The sequence below is a fragment of the Pholis gunnellus genome (assembly GCF_910591455.1).
Source record: "Pholis gunnellus genome assembly, chromosome: 13".
Taxonomy (NCBI): Eukaryota; Metazoa; Chordata; class Actinopteri; order Perciformes; family Pholidae; genus Pholis; species Pholis gunnellus.
In genome coordinates this window covers 8,086,832-8,105,557 of record NC_136540.1, presented here as the reverse complement: position 1 = coordinate 8,105,557, position 18,726 = coordinate 8,086,832, and the positions used below count along the sequence as shown (strand labels likewise).

The following is an 18,726-nucleotide window of genomic DNA, read 5'->3' as shown; positions in this document are numbered from 1 at the left end:
CAATTTTACATTAAGAGCCATCATGTCTGTCGTGCACATGTCCTCCTTTATTTTGAAAGCACAAATGTGCCATATCCGGTGTTGAAATATCGTTTGTGTCGCTCCTCTCGCGATAGGTTCCATACCTTTAACTCGACTACGCATAAATAAAGCCACAAAGTCTGCTTGCTTGGAGAGCTACTTTACCAGGGGATATGAGTGTAAAACTCACAGAGGGAGCAGTTGAAGTAAGCGTATAAATGTACACAACTGAATACACACGTTGCTTTTTTCCTGTGCTTGAAATACCAGACTCTAGTATTTAGCAGTGTGGCTCTGCTAGCTGCAGCTGTTAGCACTGCCAGCTAATGAGATAACCCACAACACCAGGACGGTCTGATGTAGTCCCGCTCTGTTTGTCCACTACTGCTTAACATTACCTGCTAGGGGTGGTATAAAACAATAGGCACTTCATGAGTCTTTCTAATTAATGTTTTACTGTAACTTTACATTAGTAGCATGGTAGTGTGATGGGGCCAGGCAGTAGAAACTAACTAGTCCATGTGTGTGTTATTGTCCAGGCACTATTCAACAGCTCACAAGTGGACACTAATGTCGTGCTGCAGCTGCTGGTAAGTACATTCTGAGAGTCCACTTTACCAAACAATCCAGTCATATTGTATTGAAATATTTCTGTTGTTAATTAATATGCAAAGATAATCAATTTAGTATTGAGAGAGCGTCTCAGCTGAATGTAATTATATGAAGAGTATCTTTAATATTACTGTATTATATAAGTTATGTACACAGGGTGGTAGAATTAATAAATCCTCATGGATCTGTCAAATGTCCAGTGTCATGATGAGCGTTTTACTTAAACAATCCTTCCTTCCCTCTGTGTTTGTCAGAACATCCGTCAGGTTACCAGTGGTTCTGGTCCGACCAGGTTCCGGCTCATGATGAGCGATGGCAGGCACTCCTGGTCTTGTGAGTATTTTTCAGAAGCCAATAAACCGTCAGACTGTGGGTTTAGCCTTTTTGGCAGCAAGTTGACCGACTCATGTGTTAAATCTAACACGGGTAATATCATAAATTACAAAGAACAACAGTAGCTCTCAGCAAATGTGCACCTCAGAAGATAATCAAGTACCAATGATGCATTTTTTTTTTAACTGTATAAGAATACATTTGTATGCGTTTGTGTATGTAGCCTTCCTGTTGGCCACACAATTGAACAATCTGCCAGAAGAGAACATCCTGGTACCTAATTGTGTGTGTATGGTGAAGAAGACCATCAACAACACATTGTCAGATGGCAGGTATGTGGTTTCATTTGCATGTCCTTACTTCCCGCTCCCTACTCCATGTTTGTTTGTTTGTTGCGTGTAATTCCCCTTTTGGCGTTATTGTAACTTTCTTCCAGGCATGTGGTGATTGTGCTGGACATGGAGGTTCTGCAATCGGCAGAGAAAACCGGAGGGAAGATTGGAAATCCCACTCCATATAATACAGCTGGTATTATTCTTTTAAAATGCATGAAGTTAGTCACGGTAATGAAAAAGCTTCTGCAGGTCTCTTTATGGTGTTTGTTGAACCTGCAGGTAAGACATCATCTCCACAGAAGTCTGCCTCACGGTCCTCTGTCCCGGCATCCCCTCCGTCTGCTGCAGAACCCGGACCCTCCTACAAGAACAACAACAGCAGTGAGTGTCACAGCAAAGACTTTGTATGTGATTTCATGCGTCTGTGTATATATAATTATCTTGTTCGTCTCAGTCATCAGATAATGATATAGATATACCTGCCGTTTTATTTCTGATACCAGTTCTTGTCAGGACAAATCCAACAGAATCTCTTGAGATATTATTTCTTATTGATCCTCGTTTATTAGTCCATTACATGGCAGATGGAGCTTTTCCTGTTGTTGACTTCTCGTGCTCAGCAGCAATAACTTAAGACGGATGTGATTTAGCGTTGAGCTGTATCATATTTCGTTAACTTGTATCTCTCAACCGCACACGTATTGATTACTGCACTGACATTCTAGATATAGCAAGAATATGCAACAGCTGAACCATTGCTCTCCATGTACAAGAGAGTAGCATGAGGCTGGTGCAGACTCGATACAACGCTGACAGACACAGAGGTTGGTAAAGTTATCGGTGTCATTTAGGTGTAAAAAATCTCTCTAGTGTGTTTTTTATTTTTTTCAGCCAATGGCAGAAATAGAGTGTTGTTACCGGTACTAAAAATATATGTGGATGTTTTCCCAAGCAACTGCATGCAAGGCAGAGATGTCTGAATAAATCATTTTTAGACACAGCAAAACAATGCACCCAGAGGCCCTCAAGCTATTACAGGTCGTATAGATTCATAGTACTCATTTGCTGTGCCCGATTACAGCAATTAAATACCTCACTAATACAAACAAGATCTAATTTCTTCATTTAGCAAAGCACTGAGCATTAGGGCTTTGCTCAAGCTGAATCCAGTTTTGTTGACTAGAAGTCACAGAATTGATTCTTGTGAAGTCACGCAGAAGGGACTCTTCAAATGTAGTGCTTAGAGGACCGAACCGTATTAATGACTAATAATAGGAAGTCAGGAAAACGATTTAGGATTTTCAAAATTCAACAGAATTTGGACTAAAATATGAGCTTCACGGTTGGATGATGAATTGGCTTGTTTTGTTGGAAACCCTCTGCTTCTCAAGAGTTCTCTTATGTAACCAGCAGAGGGAGCCATGTACCTTGTGAGAGAAGTGTGCTGATTATTGATTTGCAATCCTCTCCGTTTGTTTGTTTTACCTCAATACTGTTCTGCATCCATAACTTTGGACCAACAATCCCGTTTACTGTAGCGCAGTAAAACCAGCTCTATGGACTAAACGGTAAATCCTGGTATTCATTATCTTCGGTGTTCAAAGAATGTAGTCTGAGTGAGTTCAGAACTAGATGAAAGAACGCAGTTCCTTCAGCTGAAGTGCGCTATTTTCTTATGACATTGTGCATTTTTATCATATTTACTGCTCTGCCAGCAGAGCAGGAAGCTATCTTGCCCACTGGCCACTGCGGCTGGTGGAGTCCATAACTCACGCCTTTCACTGTTTTACCACCAACCGTATTTTAGAACCGAATAGGACCTCCGAATAATGCTTGGGTTCCTGCCAACAGGGCTGGTGCCATGTATCATGCCTAAAGTAGCCTGTGTTTTATTGGATCTTTTTTTATTAGCTCCGTCTTTGTTTCACTCACTTGTTTTAGACCACCAAATGCTCTCAGCATCAACATGGATATTGTTATGTGTCAGAAACGTACCCGGTAGTCCTCCTCGGTGGAGGATGTAGGCATGTGGGTGGATAATGAGTGCTTGGTACATATTGTGTGTTTGTGCCTGTGTAGGTGTGTGAGTGTGTTGTGACTGAGGGAGCTTGTGTGGGCCGATGGCTCCTCCAGTTCATGGCTTCATGAATATTGTGTTGTGGACTGAATCCCCTCGTAGTGATGCACAGAGAGAGAGAGAGAGAGAGATTTGACTGAGCAAAGATTTGACTGAGCATTCAGTAGGTTATCAGACTCCTTCCTATTTTGTATCATTTGAATTGTGGTCCTGCATTAAGAGCCCAAAACGAGCGTCATCCTCAACATCTCAAAGTATTTTCTCCGAATGTTTTTGATTCCTTTTCAGTAAATCGATACATTCATGTACATTTACAAGATTGCTAAGTGCAACACATGAAGTCTTTTCCAGTGAGCTGCGGGATGCCATGTAATGACTGGATAGGCTGCTGTTTTCTCTAAGTGTCTGGGTTCCAGCCTGTGTGAAGACTTCGCTGTCCTTCAGCAAAGACAGTAATTTAACAAACGGGACATCCTCGCTCTCTCTGAGTCATTTTTAAGAGAAGGCTTCTGCTCAACAGCCTGATGCCTGCTGCTCCAGTAGCAATTACAGAGCCATTGCTGTGTCAGGGCATGATACAAATACCATCACTGGACAAATAAATGTGTTTATTGCTGAAAGAATGGAACCGACAAGATGGCGCAGTAAAATGATCAATTTGTCTGAGAAAGGCTGCAGGTACAGTAGGTTCATCCTGCTCAGGCTGGAATTTACAGGACTAATAATAACTGCAACTGTGCCGCTCTTGAGCCAAGATTTACGTAAAGCAGAAGGGAAGAAAATAGAAGTTGTTTTCTGATTTTTATGTGATTGAGATTTTATTTTCTGGTTAAATATTAAAAAAAAGGTTAGAGCGGACGACGGTGCTGTTTGTTTCTCGTATTTACTCAATTTATTGTATTTCAATTATGCAACAATGTTGCTGTCCCATCATGATAAGATACCCCCGTGGTTCCACACTCCTCGTCTGCTCTGAGACGTATCGTCTTTTGATGAAGACCTTGGTTATTTTCCAGGTCAAGGGCTAGAAGAGGGGAGGGAGGACGAGGACAGGAGAAAGTGTAATTAGCTGAATGGAAAGCACTCCCTATCACCTCCGGGCATTGTGCTCTGTAGTGAAGTCTGACCTCTGTCATCGTTGGAGTGAGAGGATGTGGTCATAACAGTTTTTTTTCTCTCTGGCGTCAGCAGTGTTTGAAGGAATATATTTTCACATTTTATTTTAGCATTTATTAACGTTTTGGGCACGCCTTGACTCTCAGTATTAGTATACTGAAATTAATTTGTAGCTATTCCTCCTTCAGCGTTAGGTGTACAGCCGAAGGTTGTGACACAGTAGTCACTGACAGTTCTGTGTTCTCATTTAAATATTCATCAGCAGCAGCCCTTGAAATAGACTACCTTCAGATTGTTTCGCAGGTGATATTTAAATTCCAAAAAGAGATCTGCACTCGTTGAAGTGCAGTTAAAAAAATATTAATTATTCATCACTAACTATTCTCTGCAGGTTTCCTTTGTCCTCACAACTCTTTCCCTCCAATCCTCTCTCTCTCCTCTCTCACGTTCGTAAGCGCGCACACACACTCGCACACTTTTACACACTCGCTTTCTTGCTTACTTTCTCCATTTATTGCCTTTTTCTTGTCTATATATTTCTCATTTTCTCTCTTCCTATAGTATCCCCCCCCCCCCCAAGTCAACACCTATCAACTCTTTCTCTCCTTTTGCTTCTTCCCTCTAAACACTCCATCCGAAGTGCGTGTGTATGAATATTGATGTTAATTACTCCTCGCCTGAAAATAGCTGTTCAATCTGTGATTTCCCCAAGGAATGACACACACGCACACACACACTTGAGTATATAGCACACACCTGCAAAGGAGGGTATCATAGAGGTGAGTATTTGTTGTGCTCCAGTACAGGAGCTTATATCAGGGGAGGGGTCTCTGTGGAACGGCATTATTTTATCCCCGACAATTCGTCCCGGAAATGCTGTTCCTCAATACGATGGTGCCGAAGTGACAACAGCCAACTATCTCGCCCGAATCACTGATGATGGGGCTGATGCGACTTTATCGTGGGAGGTGAGAATAACACCTTGTGATTCAGTGGGCTGGCTTGAACTCACAAAAGTTTTCTGGCATTATCATTAGTAAAATAAGTGTAAAAGCAGATCAGTTGTTTCTGAAACAAAGGGAACTTATTCTTTACTTTGTTCTAAGTAGTTTGTTTTTTTTGGTATGTGAGATTTTATATTGGGTCTGAGAGAATGCACAAACCTTACCATAACAGATGACATGGTATAAATATAGTAATTAAACACATGACGACACTGTTATAATAAAAAATGCTCAGCTTGATTGATTAGACATTAGGGTTTTTATTACACACCATAATAAATACATTATGATTTATTAAAAGCATCTGAGCTTCATATATTTTACAAGTACAGTAATTATGAAATGAATAATTGATTGGCAGTGTTGCATAAGAAGAAAAACTGTTTCATTCTTTGGCACAAACTGATGTTAAGAGGGAGATGAGTAACTCTACAGGGAGATCTGTGGGGAGAGTTTAACTTTTCCGGGCAGCTTATCATTTTGGCAGCTGTTTACATGATGAGGTAAGAGTAATATCACTAATGTTTTATAATCGCTGAAATCATTTTCTAAAGTGTTTCAGTTTGTAGAGCCTGGTGAACTGGTGGGTGCTCTATGGGATACGTATCAGTATCTGCAAATGAATTTGTCCACCTCAACTACTGTCCTTGCGAACCTTTACATGGGATTTGAGGAAATATGTAGCGCTCTGTTTGTGAAACTTTCAGACATTCGATGAAGAATTATTTTAGGAATATGAATAAACTCCTCGTTTCTGCTTGAGGCCGTCGGCTCGAGCCCGCATTAGCCGCTTCTGGCATATTTGAATCTCATTTTGTTGGCCGTCAACTTACATTTGGGGTAATGTAGGCACATTGAGTCTTACAATGTTCTAGGGTAAAGCTAATCAGTGGAGTCTTTTATTTGTTTAATTTCATGGTTTATTAGTGACAATGGCTCGTCTGGGTCCAGACCTTTTTGAATCCGCCCACTCCACCGTGTTCAAGTTGACTGACTTGTCCGCCATCGTGACATGAAACAGCGTTCTATTCATAAAAAAAAAAAAAAGAAATGATCACGCCAACGTGCGCCACAGGGGTGACCAACGATTAGCCAATCAACGCCATGGGTGTCGAGGCCCATTGTCGAGCCGCTGTCAGCAGCGCGCAGGAACCCAGGACAAAAAAAAATACATCACTGGAGACCGCTACAGACGACATTAAAGCTAAAAAGACTGTTCTAAATTGATTAAAAGTACCAATTACTTTTAAATCCGAACAGCACTCTGCTTTGATGTTTGAAAAAAATGTATTTAACTCTACCGTACGGCTAATAGATGCTGTAGAGACTCTGGCGTAGCTTCTGTTTCCCCTGCATGTTTGTCGGCGAGTCACGGGCCCTCTTTACTCTTCTCCAGTCTTCCTCATTTGTGTATGTAATGTAACGTTAAGCTACGACTACCACTTCTTTCAATTCATTGTGAGTCTTTAACCCTTACACGTAATCTAAAACATTTTACTCCCAGAATAAACACCGGGTCTCTAATCTCTAATGATTGAACCTGAAGATATTCAAGTTTTGTATAAATAATACAGAAAACATTTTCAGTAAATGTACTAATATTTTATTACTATCAAATTGTCAACTTGTACATTTGGAGTACTCGTGTACAGTAAGTATCTCACCTTGTTTCCCTGCAGCCCTTTCTCCTCCCCGAGGCCATGAAAAAGGTTTTGTGGGAAAGTCACCCATGAAGGCATCCCCCATGAAGGCCTCACCCATGAAGGCGTCCCCCATGAAGGCCTCACCCATAAAGGCCTCACCCATGAAGGCCTCACCCATGAAGGCCTCACCCATGAAGGCGTCCCCCATGAAGGCGTCTCCCATGAAGTCCTCCCCCATGAAGGCTACCAGCACTTCTCCAGGTTCTTCATCAAAAGTGATTCCTCTTGCAGAACTGAACCCCTACCAAAGCAAGTAAGTTTAAGTGTATGTGTCCATTTCTGCATGCGCCTGCTTTCACATACATGTATGGTGTCTGTAAAAGTCTTTAAACATGACTTCACTTCGAGGTGGATAGTTACGACTTGCATGTATTTCCTCCGAAAATGTAAGCAAACACCGTCTTTCCTCTTCTGCTCAGCTGAGCTATTTCCTCTCATGCTGTGACGCCACTTGCCTGTTTACTGCCTTTTCTTAGTACTTAGGGGCATGTTCGGAGATGTGCTTGTGCATGTATACGTGAGCATTCAGTTTTTCTCTATCAATGCCTGTGTGTATGTGTGTGCATGATCGTCATTCCATCTCCATAGAAATTAAATTAAATGACCGATCTTGCCTGAGAAACGGACACTTTAAAGGCAGGTACTGGAGGGTCTTTAAGGTCTCCTGCTGAGGTTTTGATTCTGTTATTTGGGCTGTTGGGATTTGGCCAAACTTGTTTCTTTTGTTTTTCTTCATTCCCTCTCACAATTTCTGTACCCCCCCCCCCCCCCCCCCCCCACCTTCTCCTCTTATCGTTTCATTTGGCTTAAGTCGCTGACCTTAAAGTTGGCCACAAAAAGACAAGAGCACAGTTACAGCAAGGTGTAGCTCTTCAGATCGGAGTAACGGTACCCTGTCAACTCTCCCTCCATGTACGGGCTCTGATAACGTGTTTGAAATTGCAAGCTGTAAAGATAACTGTGCCTCTAGGTGTTGTAATAAACTGATGACTGTTCTAACGTTGAAGTTGGGGAGTACCTACAGTGAGTAAAACCGATGACTTCAGCACCTGTGATTCTTCCACGTAGGCTTGCGTGAAATGAAAAGTGAGAGTTTGTGTGACACAAAGCGTTTGGCTCGGTGGATTATATAGGGATGCTGTGTTTGTTCACATGGCCTTTTTATGGCCGTTTGCACGGCTCTCTCATCCCATTCTGCTGGTGTTAAGTAATAGCATCTAGAGCAGACTATAATTGGCTTTTGGCTGCCATAAACCTTGGTGTAGCAGTCTTATCCATACTGAGCAGGGGATGGGGTTCACTCTGGGCCGGCAGCTGCTCTCATGATAGGGGATTTAATTGCAGGCAAAGTTATGGTATGAATATCCTCCACTGCACAATTATCAACGCAGTCAAAAAGCTCACTGCTGCATAAACTGCCGAGCTTGGCTGGCTGTTGTTAAAAACAGAAACAAGAAGCACATTTTAAATGCAACCAGGAGTTGGCAGATGTACAACACCGAGTTCACTCTTTGAAAAGAAAGTTGCTGGATGCTTTCTTTTTTTCTCTCCTGGAACTTTAAAAAGACACTCAGACAATTTCCTTGGGAATTTCTTTTTTTTTTTTGTGTTTCTCGTTGGTGACTGAGCTGAGTGTGGTGCTCATTAACAAAAAAACAAGTGTCTCTGCAGCGTTCTTTATTGTACGCGCTGACCTTTTCGATTACAAGTCTTATAGTTAAATTGCTCGTGTGTTGGTCAAAGAACGCTTTTGTAATCTTTTTTTTAAATTTTTTTTATAAACAAAGGATTTATGTTAAGTGTTCTGTGTGCATTCACATAAAATGAATCTGTTGATGGAAAATGAAAAGATGATAGACATTCAAGTAAAACATTTGTCAACATGCCCACTAACCAGAAGTAACATTTAAAGCTAGGGAAGGTAATGTTTGTTTTTGTTATCTGTTGAAATTCTCTTCCAGCCCAACAAACAAACAACAACAATCTGGCTATAAAGACTATAATAAGCCTGTCAAATCATTTCTTTTAAAATATATGTTTGCATGTATAACGGTAATTTTGGGGGAGTTGCCAGAAGGGCTGCCAGTGTTTCCTACCTTCTCAGAGTTGGCGTCTGTGTTCTGCAACTTTCTCACAAGATTTACCAACTTTTAGGAAGGATAATTTAAAAAAAATCTAACTTTCTCCAATGTTATTATCCCAAACTTTAAGGTCAATTTTAATTACGGACTTTTTATGGTTAAATATTTTGATGTTTTCCCCACAAATCATTTAAAGCATATTGTGTAGTTTTGTTGACGTGTACGTTGTGAGCACCGATTCATTATTACAAGTGTCTGCTCTGTGTTCATCCTTAGGTGGACTATCAGAGCCCGAGTCACCAACAAATCCAGTATCCGCACCTGGAGTAACTCCAGAGGAGAGGGCAAGCTCTTCTCCTTTGAGATAGTGGATGAGAGTGTGAGTAGAGGAGCGGAGACGCCTGAATATCTCTTCACGTGCGTGCACGTCAACATACGTCACACATGGCTGTCTTTGGTTTTTATCCGTTTAATGGAAATGTGCTCGTCAACAGGGAGAAATCAAGATCACAGCCTTCAACAACGAAGTGGACAAGTTTTTCTCTCTGGTGGAGCAAGGCAAGGTGAGCAAATCCCACTCGCCCACATCCATCCTCACTTGAAGTGATAAGAGCTTCTTTGAAACTTAAAAAACGATAACTTTTGTACGTATTGCGTTTCCAATAGCTTTGAATGCGGCAAGGAAATGTTTGCGCTTCCAAACTTCTTAGCCAGAGCATTTCTTTGATGCCAGTAAGACAATATCTGAAGGCTATACGAATACATAATATATAAACAAACTACTTGCAGAGTAACTTTCTCAGCCATCCATTTTGTATGCACATAACGCCTCCAACTAATTCATCATAGGTAAAATAGTACGTAATAAACCCTTCTGCAAAACCCTCTCATGCCTGCAGGACTTCTGGCCAATGAATGAGCCAGAGGCAAGTATTAGAGGATGTTGTGGAGGGAATTCATTAAGTGCTGTAATATTTTACAGAAATATATGCGTTTCAGACACATTGAGCATTTGAGTGGATTCATGAGGCATGGAGTATGCTGTGGAGAGCAGCGTGAGAAGACTTCAAAGCTGATGCGTCTGTGTTGTTTTGCTATTGTGGAAGTGTTAGCTTCAGGTTGTTTTTATTGTATCAGAAATGGCTGCCAGTCTTGCAGGCTGTGTTCACCGTGGTTGATGGGTTTATAGAGGTTCTCCGCGGCATAAGTAATTGATACTGAGATTAGAATTTGTATGGGTCACTGTCATCACTCCTCTGCTCCATACTGAAATTGAAGCGATCCATTTGTAGCGACTACATTGGAAGATGAGGGGGGGAGAAAACCAAATCCAATCTTCTGTGCTGAAGTGCATTCTAACGTTTGGCCAAAGATAATATGAGGCTTCATCAATCCCAGTTAGCCTAATTAAGTCAGTATCCAAATCCTAGTGGTGGTCACGTGAAGGTTTGTAGCCATCGCCTGTCCTGGCAATGTCACTACCAAGATGTATCCCTCATGCACCACTCAGTACGGAGACACTGTCCGTTTAAAAGCAAAGTAGGAATTTCATTCTAAAGAGCCTGTACATTTGAAATATTCAGACTACCAAAGCTTCATATTAGCTTCAGCTGAAATCCACAAAACATGTTTGCACTGAACAGGGACACCCTACATCTTTATACAGCAGATAGTTGTTTGTCGCTTTATTAATGATCTGAATATCAAATTCTTGGAGGTAGCATTTGTTAACAGATCATCTTTCATCCACAGGGTCCTTTTTTTAATACCTTGTGTCAGTAACTATCTGCTTTACTGTCCTTTTTAGAAATACATGTAATGCCCACCAGCTCCTACATAACTGACAGCAATGCTGGAGGCCTGCAAAGCAAATTATACACAGTAGGATCCTTAACATAATCATGAATATTAATTAACAATTCATATTTCATAATTCCTTATTAATACTTATGAGGAAACAGTGCTGCCATCAAATGGACCTTATGAGTAATTTAAGGGGTTAAACAAATAGCAACACCATCAATAAAGTGACAAAAAGAAAAATGCAAGATATATCTATCTCTGTATACAGATGCAGGATGGCAGACAGTGAGAGATGTTAACATTTTTGAGTTAGCACTCGTCTCAGGCTATTTGTGTTGTTTGTGCTAATCTGGGTGGCGCTCAGTCTGACCACCGAGAACAAGCCCTTTGCATGTTCCTGTATGTTAAAGCTCTTGCTCAACCCAGTCTGGCGCACAGAGCTTAATAACTCCATTAACCCCGGCCATCATTTTGCTAGTCACACTGGCTCAGGTATCAGCCACTGGCAGTGACTCCCAACACGGCCCCAGATCCAATTTGTGCCCTCTGCCCTCGGAAGATAAATAAAGGAATGAATCCGTCTTCCCTTCGTGATCCGAGTATTGACAGAACAGTGAGTGGGTGTGACTGGCTCTGAGCAGCCGGAATGCTTATCACATTAGTTTCATGCCCCTATCTCTGTGTGGGGTACATCAGGGAGAGAGAGAGGGAGGAAAGCAGAAAGAGTAAGCTATAGAGACAAACTCAGAAGCAGTGAGAGGGGATATTGGGGAGTTGGAAGAGCAAATGAAGAAGTGTGTGCCTCGCATATTGAGTATAAATTGTGCTGTTTAGCAGACTTGCTCTTCGCTGCTGCTTATTTTCTGGTGAATTGGAGAAGTGATGGGCCTGATATGACACCGCATCTTAGTTGGACCTCAAGGTTTTTTCCTTTTGTTATTAAAAGCTGTTGGTGGAACAGAAGCTTTGTTGTAGTGATAAATTCCTTTTTGCAGGATCTATAAAGTGGTCATAGTGCGTTTGGGGTCTAACGTTATAATGCCGGCTCACCTTGCTCGCCCGTTCCCTGTAGGTGTACTACATCACCAAGGCTACCCTGAAGGTGGCCAACAAACAGTACACCACGCTGAAGAACGACTATGAGATGACCCTCCACGCTCAGTCATCCATCGTGCCATGTGATGACAGTCAAGACATCCCTGCTGTGCACTGTGACTTCGTGCCCATCGCTGAGCTGGAGAACAGAGACAAGGACGCCATCATTGGTAAGAGAAGAATTTTCACCAACGAGACACATTTCCACCATTTACCGATTTTAAAGAACGATTTAAAGATCCCGGTAAAACAGAAATTAGAGCATCTTCAGCTTATGTACTGTGAGTATTCCCCCAGTGAAACAGAATATTTGAGTGGTGTACGGTTACAAGAGGGATTTAAAATCAAATCCTTTTGCATTTTATTGGACCGCTTAAAAGTGTGCAGGCTTAGAATGTGAAGCAGTGTGAAGCTCCAGAGGACTGTGGCTCCGCACTCGCCTGCCTTGTCGCGAAAATTTGCAGATCGATTGAATGGATGTCACATTATTATTATTAATTGAAAGAGGTTGGTACAAGCTTATGTAAGCATATGTCATATTTTGTTTTACAGGAAGACATTTTTGTTTTTTTACATATATTGGGAAATAGGTGCCCAATATGACCAGTGATGTGATCTAATAGGTTTAAAAAGGCGCATTTCATTCCAACTCGACTTTAACAGTGAGTGAGCACTTTCGGACAGCTGGGGGGAAAAACAGTGAAGAGCTTTGAATTTTTTTGTTAACTCATTTTTGCAACAAAGGCTCAAACATTGGTAATCAACTGATTTAAGCTGTGTCAAACCCAATCAACAGTCTGCGTTGAGGGCTCAGATGATGACATGACTCGCTCCCGCTCCAAACTAGAAAATGAACTGTGATCCAGCAACAGTTTGTTGCATTTTTTTTGCTATAAATTCATTCAGATATTGATTTTGGTGGAAAGTAACAGGAACATTTTTACCACACTCCTGAATGGCTGCCATGTATTTTACATCGATTTTGAAAATCGTAAGCAAAGACCATCAACAGCCCAGCGAGCAGTGTAGTCATCCAGTCAGGTGAGGAAGCGGCTTACGTTGGTATCTGTGTGAAGAGTAAAAAGTCTGTCGATAATGTTTTGCTCGACAGCTTGCTCTACTTAATCTCTATAGAAAAATATTAAATTCTGATATGTTCATGAGGGCATATATGAGATTTGTGCATTTACATAAATCTACACCCTTAAAAATGCCACGTAAGGCTGAATGTTATGTTAGTTAGTTGTTGGTTTCATTCACAAGTGAAAATACAATTTATTTATACATTTTTGTCATTTATTGATTTTTGTCATGAATATTAAATCTTCCTTTTTATATTCTTTTTACGGAGTCACCCCTTCACACACCCGCATCTTTCTAATTTGATTTTTTTTCGAAAATAACTCCGCCACCTTAATATGAATTCTCAATGACGCTCATGCCCCGCGCTGTCCCTGGCTGCTGGAGCTCCGTTGGGGGCACTCTGACTGATCCCTGTGGAGCTAGCGGTATGGGTACGGAGGTTCTGGGTCGCCTTATTCCTCCAATTAAATTCCTAATAAACGGGCCCTATCATCCCCAGGGATCAAGCTCACAATGGGCCACCTCCTATAAGGATCTGGGGTGCGACACAAAACCAGACCAAGGTATCAAAAAAATATAACACAACTTGGTCATTTATTTCCTTTCCTAGATGGTTTCCTATAGTTCAGACACACTCACACAAACACACAAATCCTCACCGCTGTAAAAATGTTGTCAACTGGCCTGTGTGCGCTGTTCATGTCGTCCTCTTGTTTTGTTTTCTGTCTTGCAATAATAGAAAAAACGATGAATAAATCATGAACCCAGAAATTGGGGGAAATAGAAGAAATAAAAACCCATTTAATTCACATAAATGCGACCAAAGAAAGAAGTATTTCACACTGTGCGGCTTCGGGTCCTGCTTTCGGAAATCAGCACACAATAAGCTCAGTAGTGACAGTAGTGGTGTTGGAGGACCCGGAACTGTTAGGTAATATTAATTAGTACAGCTCCTGATGAGCCGTCATCAGACCGGTGCAGAAGTAAAGAGCGAATGGTTCGAGGTGAAGTGAAATGCTAAACGAGGTCTTTCTAAAGCAAAGCGGTCCGTGACTAACGAATATGAAAGGCGGTCATGGAGATATTGGGTGAGAGAAAATTATAGCCTACAGTAGGGGATTTGTCACTGTTGCATGCTACAGAGGAATATACTCAACAGCGACCTGCATAAAGACCTTGAGTTTTCCCCACAACTACTGAACTGTACAAGATTGTGTGCCACAGAAAACAATCTCCATCTATTGGCAGACATGTTAATGATAACCAAATATTAACTTTCCAGTAAGCTTTAGTTGTATTTATTCTAGGTATTTGTGAGAGCCTCTTTAAACTCAAATCATTCAGATGAGTGGTCCCCCCCCCCCCCACAAAAAAATTACCAAAAAATGTGTTGAATGCCACATTTTCTTCGATCGTTTGTTAAATTAAGAACAAATCTGTTTGTACCATTTGTTGCATGAGGCCCGTTGAGATTCCTGGTGTTCTCAGGCTAGTTGCTGCCTGTATTAGAACATTTCGGTTATCAGCTGGATCGTCTCTCCAACTGCTCCGTCAACCCAGGCAATTACAAGCTATAGATATAGATGATTAAAAAAAATTAATAGACGGGCACGTGTCAGTCTGTTACGTACCAGGTGTCCTGAAAGAACACGTTATGACGGGGTCAGAGGGAAGGTTAATTCAGGCATATGGTAAAGAGGAGAGATAAAAGGAGGATAATGCTCATTCCACTGTTTTCGTGAAGGTTAGTTGCAGTGTCTGCCCTCTGTGCCTGACGGGAATGTCTTATCTCGGTGACGGGTAAATTAGGATGGTCCAAGTAAAGATTGGGGTTGAAATTAGCGATTCAACGTGTGCTTTTGGCGGTCTGCTCCATTCAGTGACATGATGCACAGGTATGACGACGTTTGTGTAGTTGTGGCAATGAGGGTGTCATTTAAAAAAAAAACTGGTCTTGGTCTCGATGCCTGTTCAAGGGTGTGAGGACTTATGTTTGAGAAATACAAACATGGCAGTGCAGTACTGCATAGATCCAGCAGGCTGCTGGAAGGCAGCACAAGAAGGGCTATTAATCCTCTAAGTGAATAAGCGTCTCTAATAAGTGTAACACATATTAGAGATTAAGTTAATGGTCACAAAGAAGTGCAAACAACATACTGCACCCTACTGAGTTGAAGATTCATGTTGGTTTACGATCAGAGCCGTAAATATGCATGATTATTTTAGTGTAAACTATGAGCAATGCAAGCCGGCCCAGAGATGCGCTCTACCTGGAGGCGTGTGTTTGCATCGGGCAGCGTTACATGTCCTGTCTGTTGTCTCTACATTCACGCTCTCTCTCTCTCTCCACCGCCTCTCTTCCTGCTCCTTTTGTTAAATAGGGGATTATGACATGGTAATGAGAACTGTCAGCCTGTTCCTCTGGTGATAATGGAGTTCAGAGGTGGGTGACATCGTCTCAATCATAATGGAATTAAGGAGGGCTGAGAGAGAGCAGACGGAGCAGGAGAGGACCGGAGGAGGGAGGGGGGAGAGAGAGAGAGAGAGAGAGAGTTTAGAGAAAGGTGAGCAGAAGTAGCAGACGGGAGGATGATGTTCAGAGAATGACTGGTTTGCAAACTTTATTATTATTCTGTCCAATCATTTTCTATAACTCATGGGCATTAGGCCTGACGCCATGAGATGATGGGCAGAACATGAACCAACACAAATGTGATCGTTGTTGAGCCATCTAGAGGAGCCCTGTGGAATCTGTGACAAGCAGTAGTGCTATGGAGCAATGTTTTTCCAGTGGGTCAAACACAATGCAATGCATGTGTGTGCAGCATTTTTCACACTATCCAGTGATCGGCAGATGGCAGCAAAGAAACTCGGCAATCCGGCGACAAAAGGCAAGGAACAGGACTGTAAACAATGCAATATTAAAAAAATTGCTTTGCAAATGTTTCATTAATAAGAAAATGCATTCAACACATTTGTCAAGTCCCGAACGGTGTGTATTGGAAAGTAACATTGAAAGTTTACACAACTTTGTTTGTCGACAACAAAACTCCAGAGGGCAACTTCTAAGTTATTCATCAAGTGAAATGACAAACCCCTGCTGCTTACTGCTCCTTACATTTGGCTGCTTTTCTCGCTTTTCAAATTGATGAAATTGGTTTGTAAATGTTTTTTTAGTCGGAAAAAGGAGACCCTTTTTAAGTCGTGACCATTTGTCATTTATAGACTAAAGGTTCAATCGTAGAAATAGAATTGTATACACACACAATCTAACTTATGTCGTAGCAATGAGATGCATTAATCCTGTCGACACAATTTCTTGATTTAATCTTTTATTTTCTTTGTTTTCAGTAACCTTGCGACAAGCCCATTTGTAGTACACGAGCACTTTATAAATGAATTTGTCTTGTTCGGTTTAGTTTTTCATGTTAGTCATGGAAGGCCGGGCTCTCCACCTTCTTAGAGCTCTTCGGCGCTGTAATCCTGAATGAAGTTTTGCGGCCCTGAGCTTGACAGGAAACATGAATGAGTGTGTTTGTTGTGATTTGCAGTGTGGACCTGGGCGTTAGCCAGCCTGTTATGACATTTGTGTCAGTCTACTGTGACTTGGCAATATCACAAGAGTGTCAACTCTGCTGTGTTGGGGTCTTCGCTACTTATGTGATACCACTTCATATTGATGTAGAACGTATCCAGGAGGCATTTTTTACACCACATGGAGACGTTTCAACATCTTTATCTTTCTTAAGACTATTTGTCTGCCTGTATTCATGAGCTATCTGTAGACGGAGGTGTAAAATGTCTCTCTCTGCCTGTAGATGTGATTGGAGTGTGCAAGAGTGCAGACGATGTATCCCGCATCACCACGAAGAACAGCAGAGAAGTCTCCAAGAGGGCCCTCAACCTAATGGACACAACTGGCAAAGTGGTTACGGTCACACTGTGGGGAGAGGCGGTAATAACTATTATCTCTCTTTCTCTCACTCTGTATTCAGGGATATCCTGTAATTAATTGTGTGTTTATGAAGGTGCCCATCCATCTATGTGCGTAACATATCTCTGTGTGTGTGTGCTCTTGCATACAGAGGCTTTTGATTGGGTTTGCTTAGCTGTTAAATTTGGACCGGTCACATCATTCTCGTGACCTTCAGGAGTGTTTTGGACCCGAGTCCCTGATTTGAGACGGAAGGCTAAATAACTCTCGAATGTGCGTGAAATGGCGCTATTATTCTCTAAGCTCATTCAATCTGCAAGAGCTAATCCCTCCTCTTTGCCAAAATCCAGAAACGACTTTCAAATTAACTTGTAGGTTGTCCAATTATAAAAGCAAACTATACCACATATTAGTTTCTGGTCCCTGGAAACTGCAGAAACAGACCGAACATTAAAGAGACAATAACTGCTTTTTCCATCTATTTGTTCTCCATCTTTCTCTCCTCAATTACCGTCTTACCGACACAGTTTGTTGTTTCGCCAGGCCGAGAAGTTTGACGGCTCTCGGCAGCCAGTGGTCGCCATCAAAGGAGCTCGCTTGTCTGACTTTGGAGGCAGATCTGTCTCTGCTTTGTTCAGTTCAACAGTCATGGTCAACCCAGACTTACCGGAGGCGTTTAGTCTGCGGGCCTGGTGAGTCACGCTGGTGTGCACGCATACGCCAACACACACACACACGCACACTCATAAACATAAACAAAATTGTTCACTCATGCTGGTATGTATAGTGTGTGCACGGACCTCCTGTCGCTTTATCACTAGCGCCCCACAAGACACATTCTGTGTAAACGGAAGGACAAATCACTACAAATGGAGAGATTGTATCCTCTCGTTGCTGTGATGCTTATTCTATGTAAAATATAGTAATGGGAATACTTAACACAGGGTTTATTCATGCATGCACGCACACACACACACACACACACACCAATGAACAAAGTGCAACGCTCTGATAATCACGTGTCGGGAGACTAGTGGCATGTGCCTCCTCAGTCCCAGCAGGACTCTAGACAGGATGTAGGATGTAGGATTGATGGATGGATGGATGGATGGATGGAATAACAGAAAAGCAGAACACAGATATTTCTGGATTCCAGCTCTGAACTGCTGCTGTACGTGCAGAGAAAGATGGGACACGGTGAGCCGCATCAAACTGGATTCTTATTAGCAGTTCCTGTGGAGGGATTTTAAATTATGACTCATTCACTCATTAAGGCTGTTCCCAAGTCTGGCCACCGCTGAAATATAAATGCGTTTTTTCCTTGTGTGTGTGTGTGTGTGTGTGTGTGCTTCAGTATGCATGTGACTGCTTGTTTGTTACATTGAAAGCTATTCTTGGGCAGAAAAGTGCATCAAACAGCCACAGCTTCAAAGTGCCAATACAGTAAATCTAGGTTTGGGTTTGTTGGCACCTGTGGGCTTTAATTTGTTGACACTTTCAGTCGTTAATGTTCGGTTTATGAATATTTG

The 18,726-nt window shown here is 41.8% G+C and overlaps 1 protein-coding gene across 1 annotated transcript in view; it reads left to right on the top strand.

Annotated features, from left to right (window-relative positions):
* The first annotated feature begins 116 nt into the window (after nucleotides 1-116).
* Nucleotides 117-18,726, top strand: part of LOC306705295 (replication protein A 70 kDa DNA-binding subunit-like) — a 34,550-nt gene continuing 15,940 nt past the window's right edge. The window contains exons 1-12 of the mRNA XM_079172015.1: nucleotides 117-227; nucleotides 561-611; nucleotides 888-966; nucleotides 1,190-1,298; nucleotides 1,403-1,494; nucleotides 1,581-1,682; nucleotides 7,178-7,454; nucleotides 9,559-9,661; nucleotides 9,777-9,845; nucleotides 12,158-12,350; nucleotides 17,082-17,218; nucleotides 17,741-17,889. Of these exons, the coding sequence (XP_079028141.1) occupies nucleotides 195-227; nucleotides 561-611; nucleotides 888-966; nucleotides 1,190-1,298; nucleotides 1,403-1,494; nucleotides 1,581-1,682; nucleotides 7,178-7,454; nucleotides 9,559-9,661; nucleotides 9,777-9,845; nucleotides 12,158-12,350; nucleotides 17,082-17,218; nucleotides 17,741-17,889 (1,394 nt within the window). The 5' untranslated portion in view covers nucleotides 117-194. The remainder of the gene's footprint in view (nucleotides 228-560; nucleotides 612-887; nucleotides 967-1,189; nucleotides 1,299-1,402; nucleotides 1,495-1,580; nucleotides 1,683-7,177; nucleotides 7,455-9,558; nucleotides 9,662-9,776; nucleotides 9,846-12,157; nucleotides 12,351-17,081; nucleotides 17,219-17,740; nucleotides 17,890-18,726) is intronic.